General features: G+C 35.8%; 1 protein-coding gene across 5 annotated transcripts in view; it reads left to right on the top strand.

Annotated features, from left to right (window-relative positions):
* R3HDM1 (R3H domain containing 1) overlaps positions 1-14,200 on the top strand; it is a 177,406-nt gene that overhangs the window by 58,039 nt on the left and 105,167 nt on the right. For 2 of the 5 annotated variants that reach the window (XM_069458784.1, XM_069458869.1), the window contains exons 2-4: positions 2,328-2,536; positions 4,043-4,239; positions 14,090-14,131. In XM_069458784.1, coding sequence (XP_069314885.1) covers positions 4,069-4,239; positions 14,090-14,131 — 213 coding nt within the window. In that variant the 5' untranslated portion in view covers positions 2,328-2,536; positions 4,043-4,068. Of the gene's footprint in view, positions 1-2,327; positions 2,537-4,042; positions 4,240-14,089; positions 14,132-14,200 lie in introns of those variants that run through there. The other 3 variants (XM_069459024.1, XM_069458962.1, XM_069458690.1) reach the window with 2 other exon arrangements.

The following is a 14,200-nucleotide window of genomic DNA, read 5'->3' as shown; positions in this document are numbered from 1 at the left end:
TTGTGACTTCCTATATGCCCACACATGCCCACACAACGTTTGTTAAGCTGAGAAATAGAGACTTCTTGCCCAGATAAAAGGATTTTTTTTTTCTTTTAGTCTCAAAAGTTGGAGCATCCCTTTTACTTGAATATTTGGAGAGGAAAAACATTTTTATTTAAAACAAGTGCATTGATACTTTGGAGAAGAATGCAAAGTTTGTGTGAATTTTTAATGTTCAAATTAGAAGCCCCAAAATGAGAGCCCCTTGAGGCCATGCCCCCAGGCAAACACACACCCTCTGCCCCATACATACACCCTGCAGATTGTAATGTTTATTCTCCTTTATTGAGCTTTGTAAGGTATATACACAAGAAGTGCAAAGCCACTGTGCATAATAGTGGGTCTTTTGTCAGTCTACTGTGATGCAGATTGCAGGGCCAAAACACAGCAAATTCAGCCTTGGCCACATGGAAGCCTAGAGTGATTCTGACCATGGAAGAGAACTAACATATTCTGAGACGCTGTGGTGGATACTTTACATTTAAGTCAGTCAATCCTCACAACAAACCAATGAGCTACATATTCTTTTTTCCTACTTTACAGATCAGAAAACTGCAGCTCAGAGAGAATTAGTATTAATATTTTACTGAAGATAGAACTGGCAGAACTGGGATTTAAACTCAGGTCTAATACTAGTGTGCTTGTTCTTTCTATTATGCCATTGCCTCCTTCCCAGACAATTGATTCAAAAGTTATTCATTTATTTAGCCTTTGTCAAATGGTGTCACATATTAACTAGTTTTAGTCACACATATTGATTGTGTGACTTTGGACAAGTCATTTGACTTCTGGGCACTAATATTAATAACTTGCATGCTAAATTATAATATTGAACTAGGTGGTCTCTGAGGTTCTTTCAGATTCCATGGGACCTTGGGATCTTCTAAATGTTCACCTCTTCAAATTGTGCCTCTTCCTCACTCTCCCCTGCAGCTATTGCCTTATCTGTGCCTTATTTGTTTCTTAAATGGGTTACAGCCTTTCTTTTATAGAATTTCAAATTTAAGGTATTCGTGATTAAATCACAAAGTCACTTTACAAAGAGCACGTGAATTTGGTTGTTTAGTTAGTGCTGCCATCTTGTGTCTACCGTTTTATGAGAGAAAAAGTTAAAATTGAGAAAAATTATGTTGAAGGATTTTTTGTTTTGTTTTTGGTGGAACTTGAAAAAATAAAAGAGTCATTTGCTCTAGTGGCTGATGAACCTGGGTCAGATTGAGATGACAGTGTCAGTTAAAAAAAACTTTGACCTTTGTTTATCATGCTCCTTTTTCATTTATTATCCCTTTGTCAAATGTAGTGAAATCAAGATGCAAAAACTAAAGTGAAGAATATTTAACTTGTAGGTATCATGAAATAGCTCATATCAAGGTTCTGAATGATTATATTTCAAAATCTTTTTTGTTTGTTTGTTTGTTTGTTTTGTTTGTTTGTTTTGTTTTTGGAGACAGGGTCACACTCTGTCAGTTGGGCTAAAGTACAGGGGCATCATCACAGCTCACAGCAACCTCAAACTCTTGGGCTCAAGCGAACCCTCCTGCCTCAGCTTCCCAAGTAGCTGGGACTACAGGCATGTGCCACCGTACCTGGCTGATTTTTTTCTATTTTTTTCTAGAGGCAGGGTCTCGCTTTTGCTCAGGCTGATCTCAAACTCCTGGCCTCAAGTGATCCACCCCCTCTGCCTCCCAAGTGCCAGGATTACAGGTGTAAGCCATCACACCCGGCCTCAAAATAATTTTTGAAGAGTTAATGTTAATGTGAATTGCTCAGTGATGCATACTCAGCTGTATTCGTGCTAGATCTCTTGGTACTCATTATGCTGTTATTCACCTTAAAATTGTACTGTTCTGTTGATTGCCAGCAAAATTATTAAGAAAGAAGAACTATATAGTCTTTTTAGAGTTTTTTACTTGCTATAAGGGATTCACTTACACCAAATAAATAAAATGAAACTGACTTGCAAGGTATGACACGGAGAGAATTTCGGCATTGATGTTTCAAATGTCATTAAAAAATAGTCATTCCACCATTTATTAGACATCTTTTAACAGACAATGTGGGTTTCACTGGAAATGTTAAATGGCTTATTAAAGCCTTTTGTTCTTATGTACTTTTAAAAATCTAGAGGATGATTATTAGTCAAAATTACAGTCTTGTCTTTATTAAAGAGTTGTAGATCTGGAAGAAAACACTGAAAATCATAGTTCTAATTTCTAAATTACTGTGGAGCATTCCATTTCCCTTGGCTATTTTGTTAAGATGGGTTTTTTTGGTTTTAATTTTAGGGCACTGAAAGTTATGATATATTTGATCCAAGACAGTCCATTCCAGTCCAGGAATCTACAGTGGTGACAAGGACATGGGACTCCTCCTGCCAGATTACAGATGGTTCAATACAATTGACATCCTGGCTGACAACTGTGGAAAGGAACCTTGGATTATTTTATTTTATTTTTGTGGGACCCCACAAACACAAATCCATAGGATACATCAGGTAATACTCTTTGGTCACTTCAGAAAAACACATCCCTTTTTCCTTCAAAATCATAATGTTTGAAGAGCAAGGAGCCAGAGTATTTTAAGTATCCTCCCTCCCTCCATACCCTCCCCCTTTTCAGCATTATTATTTCAGAATGAACCATTTAACTTTTGTATGGAATATAATTAAAGAAGACTTTTTTATTCAGTTTAGTCTATGTGTGACTTTAGAGTCATTTCTCTTTGGCTTTTTTCTTTTAACTTTTCAGATGTATTTATCAATTCCGAAAATCTATTTAGATATTTAATTGCAAAACATTCAAGAAATGAACTTTTGGATTTTCTAAATTGATATAGAGTAAATAAGTTTTACTGTTTTTTTCCCCCAAGATTTTATTATGAAAATTTTCAGAAATACGGAAAAGTTGAAAGTATTTTACAGTGAATACCCATTTAACCACCCCTTGATTCTACCATTAACACTTTACCATTTACCATTTCTGCTGTAACCTATATTTGTCTATCCCTCTGTCTATGAATCCATTGATTTTAATTTTTTTGATACATTTCAAAATAAGTTGTTCATATCAAGTTCTGGTGTTTTGCTACATGTTCTAAAATGATAGCTATCTTTAGACTTAATCTCAATAGGACACATTCCTATTTGATATCCAATGTGAACTTCCCAGTGTTTGTCATAAACTCACTAATGAAATATATTGGCATCTTATGTATTAATATTGTTCTGCTATGGATTCCATATTCTAGAGTGTCTGATAATACATGTTGTATGATATTAAATCACATAAGTCAGAAGAGTTTTCAATGCTTTTTTCATATTGTTGAACATATTAATAGTTGTTAACCCAGGTTTACAACTGTGTTTTGTATAGAATGTTACTATTTTTTTAAATTTTTTCCTTTTGGAATTCAGGGTAATTTAAAAATTTTGGAATTATGGAAACCCAGATGAAAGCTATGATAGGAAAATATTTTTCTCACAGGGTTATACTCATAAATTTCTTTGGAGAGAAAGATTTCTAATGTCATCTAACTATATACATATTACTATCCAAATGTCACTTTCCATCTTGATCTGATGCATTCTTCAATGTTTCTTAAGAACTTTCATGAGTAATATGTGCATCAGAATCACCTTATATTCTTTTTGTGTTTATTATTTTTTAGAATCAGGATCTTGCTGTGTTGCCCAGGCTGGCCTTGAACTCCTGGGCTCAAGCAGTCTTCCTCAGCCTCCCATGTAGCTAGGACTACAGGATCCCAACACTGCCCCCTGCTCCTATTCTTCTTATAGCTCTTTTCTCACTGTATTACAATTTTTTAAAAGTTTGAACATAGCTGCCACAAAATTGTGTAGTCTTTGAAACCAGGAATTTTATTTCCATGTATGTGTATTCAACATTATTCCTGGAACATAAAGGGTATTAGGTCAATATTGTGCAAAGACTGAATGTAAAAAATGTTTCAAACTGAATTAAAATTTTTTTTCTTTCTTGCTAAGGCTTCATTCTAACATAACCTTTGCTGATGAGGATGTCTGATACTGTTACTATAAAAGATGAAACTGAAACAATGAAGGATTTGGAGGCAGAAATGAAAGATACAACCAGAGTTGAAAATATTATCAAATCAGAAAACTATGGAAAGATTTTGGCAGAGAAGAATGACCGTTGTATTGACAACAATATTGATTTGCAGGTAAACAGGATTTTTTCCCCTGACTGTAAATACTAAATATTTCAATAGTTATGTTTCTTTTCATACAAAATTCACTTTTCAAAATTCTAAAAGGGTAAGTTGACCCTTCACGACATAATCACCAGCTGGTTTTTGAATTAACTTGCTGTGAATCTTAGGTCTTTGATTTGCTTATATTACTTAATATAATTCTTTTCATTTGTATGAAGCCAGTGCATTTTTATTGGCTTTCTACTTTTTCATTCCTTGCCCTAACTACCAGTGCTGTGAGAGTTGGAAATTTAACCTAAAAGCTCTTAGAGGAGAGGGAAATCTGAGAGATTGAAACTGCAGAGATCTGTTGGCAAAAACAGCCTCCTGGGGGTTTCTCAAGTCTATCAACCTGACTGAAAAGAGAGGTTGGTGGATAGGAAAAAGTAACTTGTTGCATTTGATGCTGCACGTATACAATGACTTAGAACTAACCACTGAGAACACTTTTAATTCCAGGCATAGATGAAAATGGAGTTGACCAACAGATTCAAGACAGATAAAAATGGTTTCAAGTGGTAGTATTTCTAGTAGTATTCATTTCTTTGATAAGGTGTTCCAGTTATCTTTTATGTCAAAATTAAGGGCTAACAATTTTAAAACAACTTTTTTTAATATCTCATGATTTGTGGGTTAGGAAATGGAGCAGAGCTTGACCAAGTAAATTTTCTATTCAACAAGGTATTCATAGAGGTCCCTCACCGATATTTAATTGGCCATTGTCCTGGAGGTTCTAGGACTGCTTCCCTCACGTCTGGCAGCTTGGTAGGAATGGCTGGAATGCTGGGTTCAGGGGGAACTAGGAGCACCTTTTTGTGGTTCCTCCAACATGGTGGGCCCAAGGTAGTCAGACTTCTTATGTGGCAGCTCAGCAGTCCCAGAGAGAATGTTCCGAGAGAACCAAGCAAAGCTGCAGGGTTTTTTTGACCTAGGCTTCAAAGTTCTGGAACATCACTTCCACTGTCTTCTTTTGATGACGCAAGTCAATAAAGTAAGCCCAGAGGAAGGGGAATTAGATCCCACCTCTCAGTAGGAAAGAATTTATAGCCACCTTTAATCTACCACAAAATGTTATCCTAAAATATTATCTTTAACACTAATGTTTTCTTTTGGCCTTGTGATTAAAGAATTCTATTGTTAGAGAAAATATTCTATCATTCTTTCTATATCCCAAAGACTTTGATGGGTACAAGCTAAAAATTATAGCTTCACTTTTCTATGATAAGTAAAGAAAGCTCTTTTAAAGATTATCTCATTCTTCATTCAGTCAAAAACTTTGTTTATTCCCTATTATGTGCCAGACACTATGTTAGACAATGATAGCAATTCCTATAGCTATAAAAAAGCATGTAAGCCTCACTGATTGAGTATAGTCAAGTGGTAATTATCTAAGAAATTGGGAGGAACAACATATATTTTTCTAGTCATTTTTAGTAATAGCACTTTTTAAAACAACAAAAAATTGCCATGCCTGTAATCAGTACACTCAGTGATGGCAGCGTGCCAGCATCCTGATTGCATCAGAGAAAATCAACTAACATTCTATTGCATTTGTCATTGAAATAATAAAAGATTGCATTTTAGCCTCTTTTCTACACCTAACGTTCATTCTCCCAGGTCATGCTTATCAACAAATGATTAACTTGGATTTTTGCATTTCTTACCATATGTGTTGTGTTGACCTTGGCAATAAGCTCAAGAACATTCTGATGACCACTGTCATGTCATGGCCCAGTTGTTTGTACTATAGGCAAGTTTCATATGTTATCTGAATATTTATTGAAAGCCTAGTTTTTGCCAAGGAAATACCATAGTAAACAAAAATGGGTCTGGTCTTTGACCTTTTGTTCAATATATTAGTGTGGTGACTATAAAGATTGAGAGGAGGAAAAAGAGGGTATTAGAATTCATTTTATGTTAGTCCATTGAATGCGATATTCATTGGTTATTCGAATGTTTATTAAGAATTTACTATCTATAAGAATATTGGCTCTGCTTTGAGCTTTTGAAGTCCAGGATACCTCCGTCCAGGCTGCCTGGCAAGGGGCATACGGTGAAAATAACTTGCACAGAAGAGGTTTAAGTAATGGAAATTGGGAATTTGAAATAGATAAAACTGAAAAATAATTTTTTCTGTTTTAACTTAATACAGAGTCAACTGTTTTAAGCATATACAGGGAATAGAGTGTTTTGTTTAAAAGGGCCTCGTTAATACAGTTACTTTTTAACTTAATGTGGAGTTGCCTATTGTAGCATACTACTAGACATTTCATCTTCCTTTGGTACCTTTAAGATACTGCCTAAAGGTTGTCTTCTTAAATAGCAACTATTATTTTTACTCCTGAATCTGATGTATGTAACAAACAATGTTGAGAATTTTGAGTAAACAGTTACTTTATTTTAATAGAGTAATAGGATATTCTCGGCTTTCATCTCTCATTCTGAAAATCAGCTACCGTGAATATTTTATGTCTGTTGTGTTGCCAGCATAGTGATATTTAAAGTGAATTAGGAAAAGGGAAATGTTTACCTTCCAAATGAAGCATACATTGCATCCATTTATACAAAAAACTACATATTTTTAATATATATAATTTGATGAGTAAAAAAGTCATTTTTAAATGAAGTAATGTCACAGCTTCTTTCATACTGTGAAGAAGCCTTACGATTTTCTACTATCTGTTAAGGATGGTATTTACATTAAAAAAAATAATTTCATCAAACCGGTGAGAGAGGCCAGCAGACATTAGACACCACCTCAGGTGGTTCCATGCAGAGATTTTCTCAAAGAGTTCCTTTGCCATTTCTTTTTCTTTTACAAATAATGCTGCTTGTGTGGCGCTCTTTCTACTTTTAAAAAAGTTTAGCTGTGTTTTTTATTCAAGATTTTGTTTTGAACTGTAATCTTATAGAAGTTTCAGGATTTCTTAAGAATTTTATAATACTAATACTTTGGAGCCAATTCAAGAAATCTGTATGCATTAGTAATTTTTCTACCGCCACACACTGTTCCTAGTGAGAATCTGGAGGTATATTTTGGACTTTATATGATTATGAAATATTTGGAAAGTTGGGGTTGTGGGTGTCAGGTTTCTAAATCCAGAAAAATGTATTTTGTTAGAGTACTAGTCTCTCTAATCTTTAAAATGGGTTTGAGAGGCTTGTGTTTGCTTTGATTTCATGTATGTAACTCACTTATGTAGCTTCCATTGTTTGATTTTTTTCACAGATAGATTTTTCAGATTAAATTTAGGGTAAATTATTTGTGTTGATTTTTACAATCATTTATTTGAAATGTGAAATTAAGAATCCTGTGCTCTGTTTACTTATTAAAGATTCAAATTCAACTTTTCCATTCTTTTACAATTGTATCTTTATACTTGACAAATGCTTTGTCCAGGGGTGTTCATCTGTATGGATGTATATATAGGAACAATTGAAAACATATTTTGGAACAAATGCTTTTAACTATTGTTAATAGTAGGATGGCCAATCCAGATTGTGTTGGTAAACCTTGTTGTGGAGGAAATAAGAGAGCTGATTTTTGTTAACAAGTAGGTCTTGTGTGTCAGAGTGTATGAATAACTTCTGATATATATGAGTGAATTTTCCACACACAGAATCATATGTATTTAGTATACTCTGTTTCTATAGGAAGCTCTTTGATGATCAAGTTGAGAATCTTGCATCTTATATCCCCCTGTTTAGTTCCAATGCATTTCTTTAATAGGAGATGGGGACAAAATAAGGGACAAGAGAACAATGGCAACCTAATAAGGCTGTCAGAAAAGCTCAAGGCACAAAGCCACACTAATGCAACAATGAAGGCAGTGGGTAACCAATTCCTTAATTGATGAAACATGCAAAGAAGTTTCTTTTTAAAGGATTAAATAGGCTGGTGCAATGGCTCACATCTGTAATCCTAGCACTCTGGAAGTCCAAGGCGGGAGCATCAATTGAGGTCAGGATTTGAGACCAGCCTGAGCAAGAGCAAAACCCCATCTCTACTAAAAATAGAAAAAAATTAGCTGGGTGTGGTGGTGCGCACCTGTAGTCCCAGCTACTCAGGAGACTGAGGCAGGAGAATCACTTGAGCCTAGGAGTTGGAAGTGACAGTGAGCTAGGATGACGCCACTTGCACCCTAACCAGGGTAACAGAGCAAGACTTTGTTGCAAAAAAATAATAAAGAATTGAGTAAAAGTCTCTGTATATATAAAATCATTCAAGTCATAATCTTGACTGTTTTCCTGTTTGTCAAAGAAAGATAAAAAGAATGTAGATAATGTACATAGTACTTAGTACCTAACAAATGGTAGGTGCTATTAATAGTATTATTATGATCATCATAATTGTAACTATTAACAATAGCACAACTGTATGGCTTCTCAAATTTGTCCCTTTATTGTCATGCAATATAGATTTTTTCTTTAGTAATAAAATAAAAAGTAAAACTTATTTCTTGACATAAGCTTCCATAATTTCAGTGCAGTAGTTTTTGTTTCTGTCTATTAAGTTGTCTATCTGTATGCTGTACTTTTATTAATATTTAATGAGTTCAACTTTTTAAAATTTAAGTTTTCACTTCCCACGGTACACTTTACTTTTTAAAATTATTTCTTTACCTTTTGAACCTGTTTCAAAAAAGAAAAATTAAAAAATAATATAGGCCAGGCGTGGTGGCTCACAGCTGTGATCCTAGCACTCTGGGAGGCCGAGGCAGGAGGATCACTCAAGGTCAGGAGTTCTAGCCCAGCCTGAGCAAGAGCAAGACCCCGTCTCTACTAAAAATAGAAAGAAATTATCTGGACAACTAAAAATATATAGAAAAAATTAGCTGGGCATGGTGGCGCATGCCTGTAGTCGCAGGTACTTGGGAGGCTGAGGCAGAAGGATTACTTGAGCCCAGGAGTTTGAGGTTGCTGTGAGCTAGGCTGACGCCATGGCACTCTAGCCTGGGCAACAGAGTGACACTGTCTCAAAAAAAAAAAATAATAATATAAAATTATTTCTAGGGTTTGTTATTCTATTGAACTTTGATTATATGCACATGTGATGGCACTTGTAAACATGTTTGCTTTTTGTAGTACTTTACTATGACATGTATAAAGATGTTTGCCACATCTTATAGATGTAGAAATGCTTTTACATACTATTTTTAATTCCTTGGATGATTTTCACGTATATATCACCAGTAGGATGGGGAGATCCTTTATCTTCATTTAATATAAGGAATAACTGTAAAGCAGATAGTCTGTGACTTTCTCCAGGGACTTTTCTGTAGGGTCTGAGAGGCCGACCTTTGGATGTTTAAGTCTATGCTTTATGGCCCAGAGGGTTAAATGATAAAAACAAATTAGTGATTTGTGTTTAGTTTGTTGACTTTTTTAAAAGCCAGTTCTTCCAACTCAGAAAATATTGTTATTTTCTGCTATTTCATTAGAAATTAGCAGCTTGGCATCTGTTATTTTTACTGCCCCTGACCTTTAGCTAGACATGGAACATGTTAATTCATTATCTTCTTCCACGTAATTACCATCAATCCTTACATTACCTAGAAAAGTACTGAGAATTAGTAAGCTCGGGTCTTAGTTGAAAGATTTCAGTCATTACAGTTTATTTTCTTCATAATTATTATTAGTTACAAATAAAAGTAATCTTTTTTTTTTTAAATAAGTCAGGTTTCCTCTTTATTGAGTAATATTTGATTGGTTATTTTTATGCTAACACATGTTTAGCTCATAAAGATTGTTCAGTTCTTTCTCAGTTTTTCTCCAAAATCCTGTAGCTGGTAGCTCTGACAACATATTAATATTAGTTTCAAACTGAAATTCTATTAAGGATGTTTTATATTCTGCACCCATTTTTTGACGTAGTTCCTGTACCTCAGTATAAAACAAATAAATTGGGAACTTTGTTCTAAGCCTTCAAGATTCTAATTTAATTAGCATCTCTCTGGACTAGTAAAGGTCTGTTAAACAAGCTGCTAAACTTTTACTGTGACAATGAAATTCTGCTTAGAGTGAAAAGTGTACTGTAAATAATAAAACCCATTTTTAAAATAATTATATCAAATAGAATTCCACTTAAAGCCAAATATGGCTGTCATATAGATAACAAAAATATGAAATAAAGGAAATAATAATGATGCCACTTTGGCAATTTATAATTTACTTATATAGTAGTGTATTAGTTTTCTATTACAGCATAAAAATTACCACAAACTTAGAGACTTAAAACAACACCCATTTATCAGCTCACAGTGGGTACAACTGAGTTCTCTGCTTCAGGTTTTATAGGGCCAAAATCAAAGGTGTCAGCCAGGCTGGACCCCTTTCCAAAGACTCTGGGAAAGAAATTGCTTCAAGGCTCATTCTAGTTTTTGGCAGACCTCAGTTCCTTGCAGCTGTAGGTCTGAGATCCGTGTTTCCTGACTGGCTGTCAGCCAAGGCCACTCTGCTCCTAGAGGCAACCCATAGTCCTCCTCTACACATCACCCCTCCATCTGCAAGGCCAGCAATGATGTGTCAAGTTTTTCTCACACTTTGAATCTCTCTCACTTGCCCTTTTGCTTCCAAGCAGAGAAAACTCTCAGCTTTTATAGAGCTCACTTGATTGGGTAAGACTCACCTCAGTCTCTATCTTAAGATAAACTGATTTGGGGCTTAGGCAGTACCTAGATTAGTGTCTGATTAAATAAACAGAGGATGGAAATATTGGGAGCCGTCTTTAGAACTCTGTCTACCACAAGTAGTATTTAATCCAAAATAAAAAGCTTTCTTTTGTTCTGGTGTTTTTAGAGAGGGAGTCTCGCTTTGTCACCCAGGCTGGGGTACAGTATTGGGATCATAGTTCAGTGCATTCTAGAACTCCAGGGTTCAAATGATCTTCCTACTTCAGCATCCCAAGTCACCGGGATTACAGTTGTGAGGTATCATGCCTGGCACAGAAAGGTTTTTGTAGGTGTAATGTAAAATGTACTAGACTAAGATTCTGAAGATATTGAGTTCTGCTTGGCCATGTAGTAACTGTGATCCTGGACCGTAAGGTCCTTAAGAACAGGAACTGTGTCTTATTCATCTTTATAACCCCATTGTGTGGCACAGTGTCACATGTATAGCAGGAACCCAGAACATAGTAAATGAAGTCAAATTAAGATAATTTTACCTCTCTGTGTCTTTCTTCATCTTTATCAAAGGCTCCTTGTAAATTAAAACTGAGATAGTTAATGCATGTATAAGTCTATGAATATTCTAAACTATTACTATAGAGACAATATACGGCATTATCATTTTATAAATTAAAAATTAGCATCTGATATATTAAGTAATTTAATCTTATGGCTAGTAAGCAGCAGTTAGGACATTGCTTTTCGGACATGCTTAGTTTCTAACCTTTAATAATCTATTGCATTTATATAGTGCTTTAGGATTTCCAAAGTCCCTTTTTTATCTCCCTTTTCACCAACTATGTGAATTAGTACAAATGTTATGAACTTTATACAGATAAAAGTAAACTGAGATAATTTGACCTGGCCACCTACTAATAAGTAAAGCCAGAAGTTTAAGTTCTTCTACATGTGAATACAACATTTACTTTGTCAGTTAATCATCACTTTTATTTTAGAGATTTTTAATAGAAGGCTTTATACCATTAATACTTAGAATTGCAAGAGATTAAAGCAGGGGATGGGAGTAAATCAAATTCTTTTCCCTTCGGATTCTTCAGAACTCATTTAGTTATTTGCATTTGCTAGTATTTATCCGTTGCTTTTCTCCCACTTTTTTTTTCCTTTAAGCCATTACTTGATGGTAGCATAACTTCTTTTACCTCTGTTTTTAGATGTGAGTTACAGATAATTAGAAATCCTATTGAGCAAATTAAAGAAGAGATAAAGTAGAAACACCAGACAGTATAACATACCGAAGCCCTCTTAGGCACACTGTTGTTTGCACATGTGCACGCACACATATCATTTTCTTTGTAAGAAACGGAAAATCAGGCCGGGCACAGTGGCTCACGCCTGTAATCCTAGCACTCTGAGAGGCCGAGGCGGGTGGATTGCTCGAGGTCAGGAGTTCGAGACCAGCCTGAGCAAGAGCGAGACCCTGTCTCTACTTAAAATAGAAAGAAATTATATGGACAACTAAAATATATATATAGAAAAAATTAGCCGGGCATGGTGGCGCGTGCCTGTAGTCCCAGCTACTCGGGAGGCTGAGGCAGTAGGATTGCTTGAGCCCAGGAGTTTGAGGTTGCTGTGAGCTAGGCTGACCCCACGGCACTCACTCTAGCCCAGGCAACAGAGTGAGACTCTGTCTCAAAAAAAAAAAAAAAAAGAAAGAAACGGAAAATCATTTTTCTTTATTTTTTTTCTATTTTCTGTTTGTTATTGTTGATTTGTAGTTTGTGTAATCCAGGGTTAAAATCCCAAGAATACAATGTGTCTTATCTTTGAAGAATGTTGGATTCAAAATGAGGGCAGAACATACTGTGTACTCTTTTTTCTGTCGGCTCTATAAGGAAAACTTTTTTGGATGTTAGAGTGAAATGGCCTTTTTTTTTTCTAATGTGAAATGTATTAGTCTCGGTATTAAGGACTTTGCATCTGTTTTATGTTTGGTACCAGACTAGCTTCCTTGTGTTAGTGAGTAAAAATGACAGATACCTGGACCCTGTAGTATTTGGGGTTGGGTTTGGAGAAGTACATTGGAAGAAGTGGGAAGAAAGAGTATTTAAAACCTATCTGATAGACCTGGCGCGGTGGCTCACGCCTGTAATCCTAGCACTCTGGGAGGACAAGGCGGGTGGATTGTTTGAGCTCAGGAGTTCGAGACCAGCCTGAGCAAGAGCAAGACCCCATCTCTACTAAAAATAGAAAGAAATTATCTGAACAACTAAAAATATATATAGAAAAAATTAGCCGGGCATGGTGATGCATGCCTGTAGTCCCAGCTACTCGGGAGGCTGAGACAGGAGGATCCCTTGAGCCCAGGAGTTTGAGGTTGCTGTGAGCTAGGCTGACCCCACGGCACTCACTCTAGCCCAGGCAACAGAGTAAGACTCTGTCGCAAAAAAAACCAAAACCCTATCTGGCTCTGATTAACAGGTGCTTCAGCTGGTTTCCCTAACCAAAGCCTGGTATCACAAACCAGAGCTGTTTGCCTCATGCCTCACATGTTCCCCAGTCATATGACTGATGATCTGTCGTCACGCTGAAGATTCATATTGGAAATCTGCCCTCTTTTCTTCATTTCTGCTTCATTGCTTCTCCCCAGACCTGGCGAATAGGGTTCTGTCACTAGTAAACCGATGTACTTCATACAGTGTTGAAAAGGCTTAGTAGATAGGTGGTTGGACTCTGACTTGCTGTGTCTTTGAAACATTTTCCTTATTAAGTTTGGAATTTTTCTGAGCTCAGCTACTTTAAATTGTTGAGGGTTTGTGTGTGTGTGTGTGTGTGTGTGTGTGTGTGTTTTTCCCCTAACCTTGGCCGAAGTGTAATATGCTATAAAATACTGAAGAAGTATATTTTATTTTGCTGCTAGGAAGTCACCTTAGGAGTTCCACTGAGCTCAGTTAACCCAGAAATTGTGGCCATTTGCTGACTTAAAATGCCAACCCATAGAAGGATTTTAGAGAATCTTCTGCAAGTGTGCTTCTGGGAGGAGGAATCAATACTCTTTTACTGAAACCAATGTTGATTTCCTCATTTTCCATTCTTTGTGCTTAGTTTTTCTGTGGTTTAGGTTTATGAATTAAGAAGCAAATTTTCTGTTTCGATATGAAATTTAATACAAATCTTTCTTGTTATATGTTCAGCGGCCATTGCAGTCATTTGGACAGACAGGAAAAAGGTCTAAGGTATAGTAAATATTTTGGTGTGCTGGCATGCCAAGGGCCTTCCTTCATGCTTGACGAATCCTTATTTTC

Source organism: Eulemur rufifrons, chromosome 1 (assembly GCF_041146395.1).
Source record: "Eulemur rufifrons isolate Redbay chromosome 1, OSU_ERuf_1, whole genome shotgun sequence".
Lineage (NCBI taxonomy): Eukaryota > Metazoa > Chordata > Mammalia > Primates > Lemuridae > Eulemur > Eulemur rufifrons.
The sequence above is the reverse complement of the archived record's forward strand: the minus strand, read 5'-3'. Positions and strand labels throughout refer to the sequence as shown.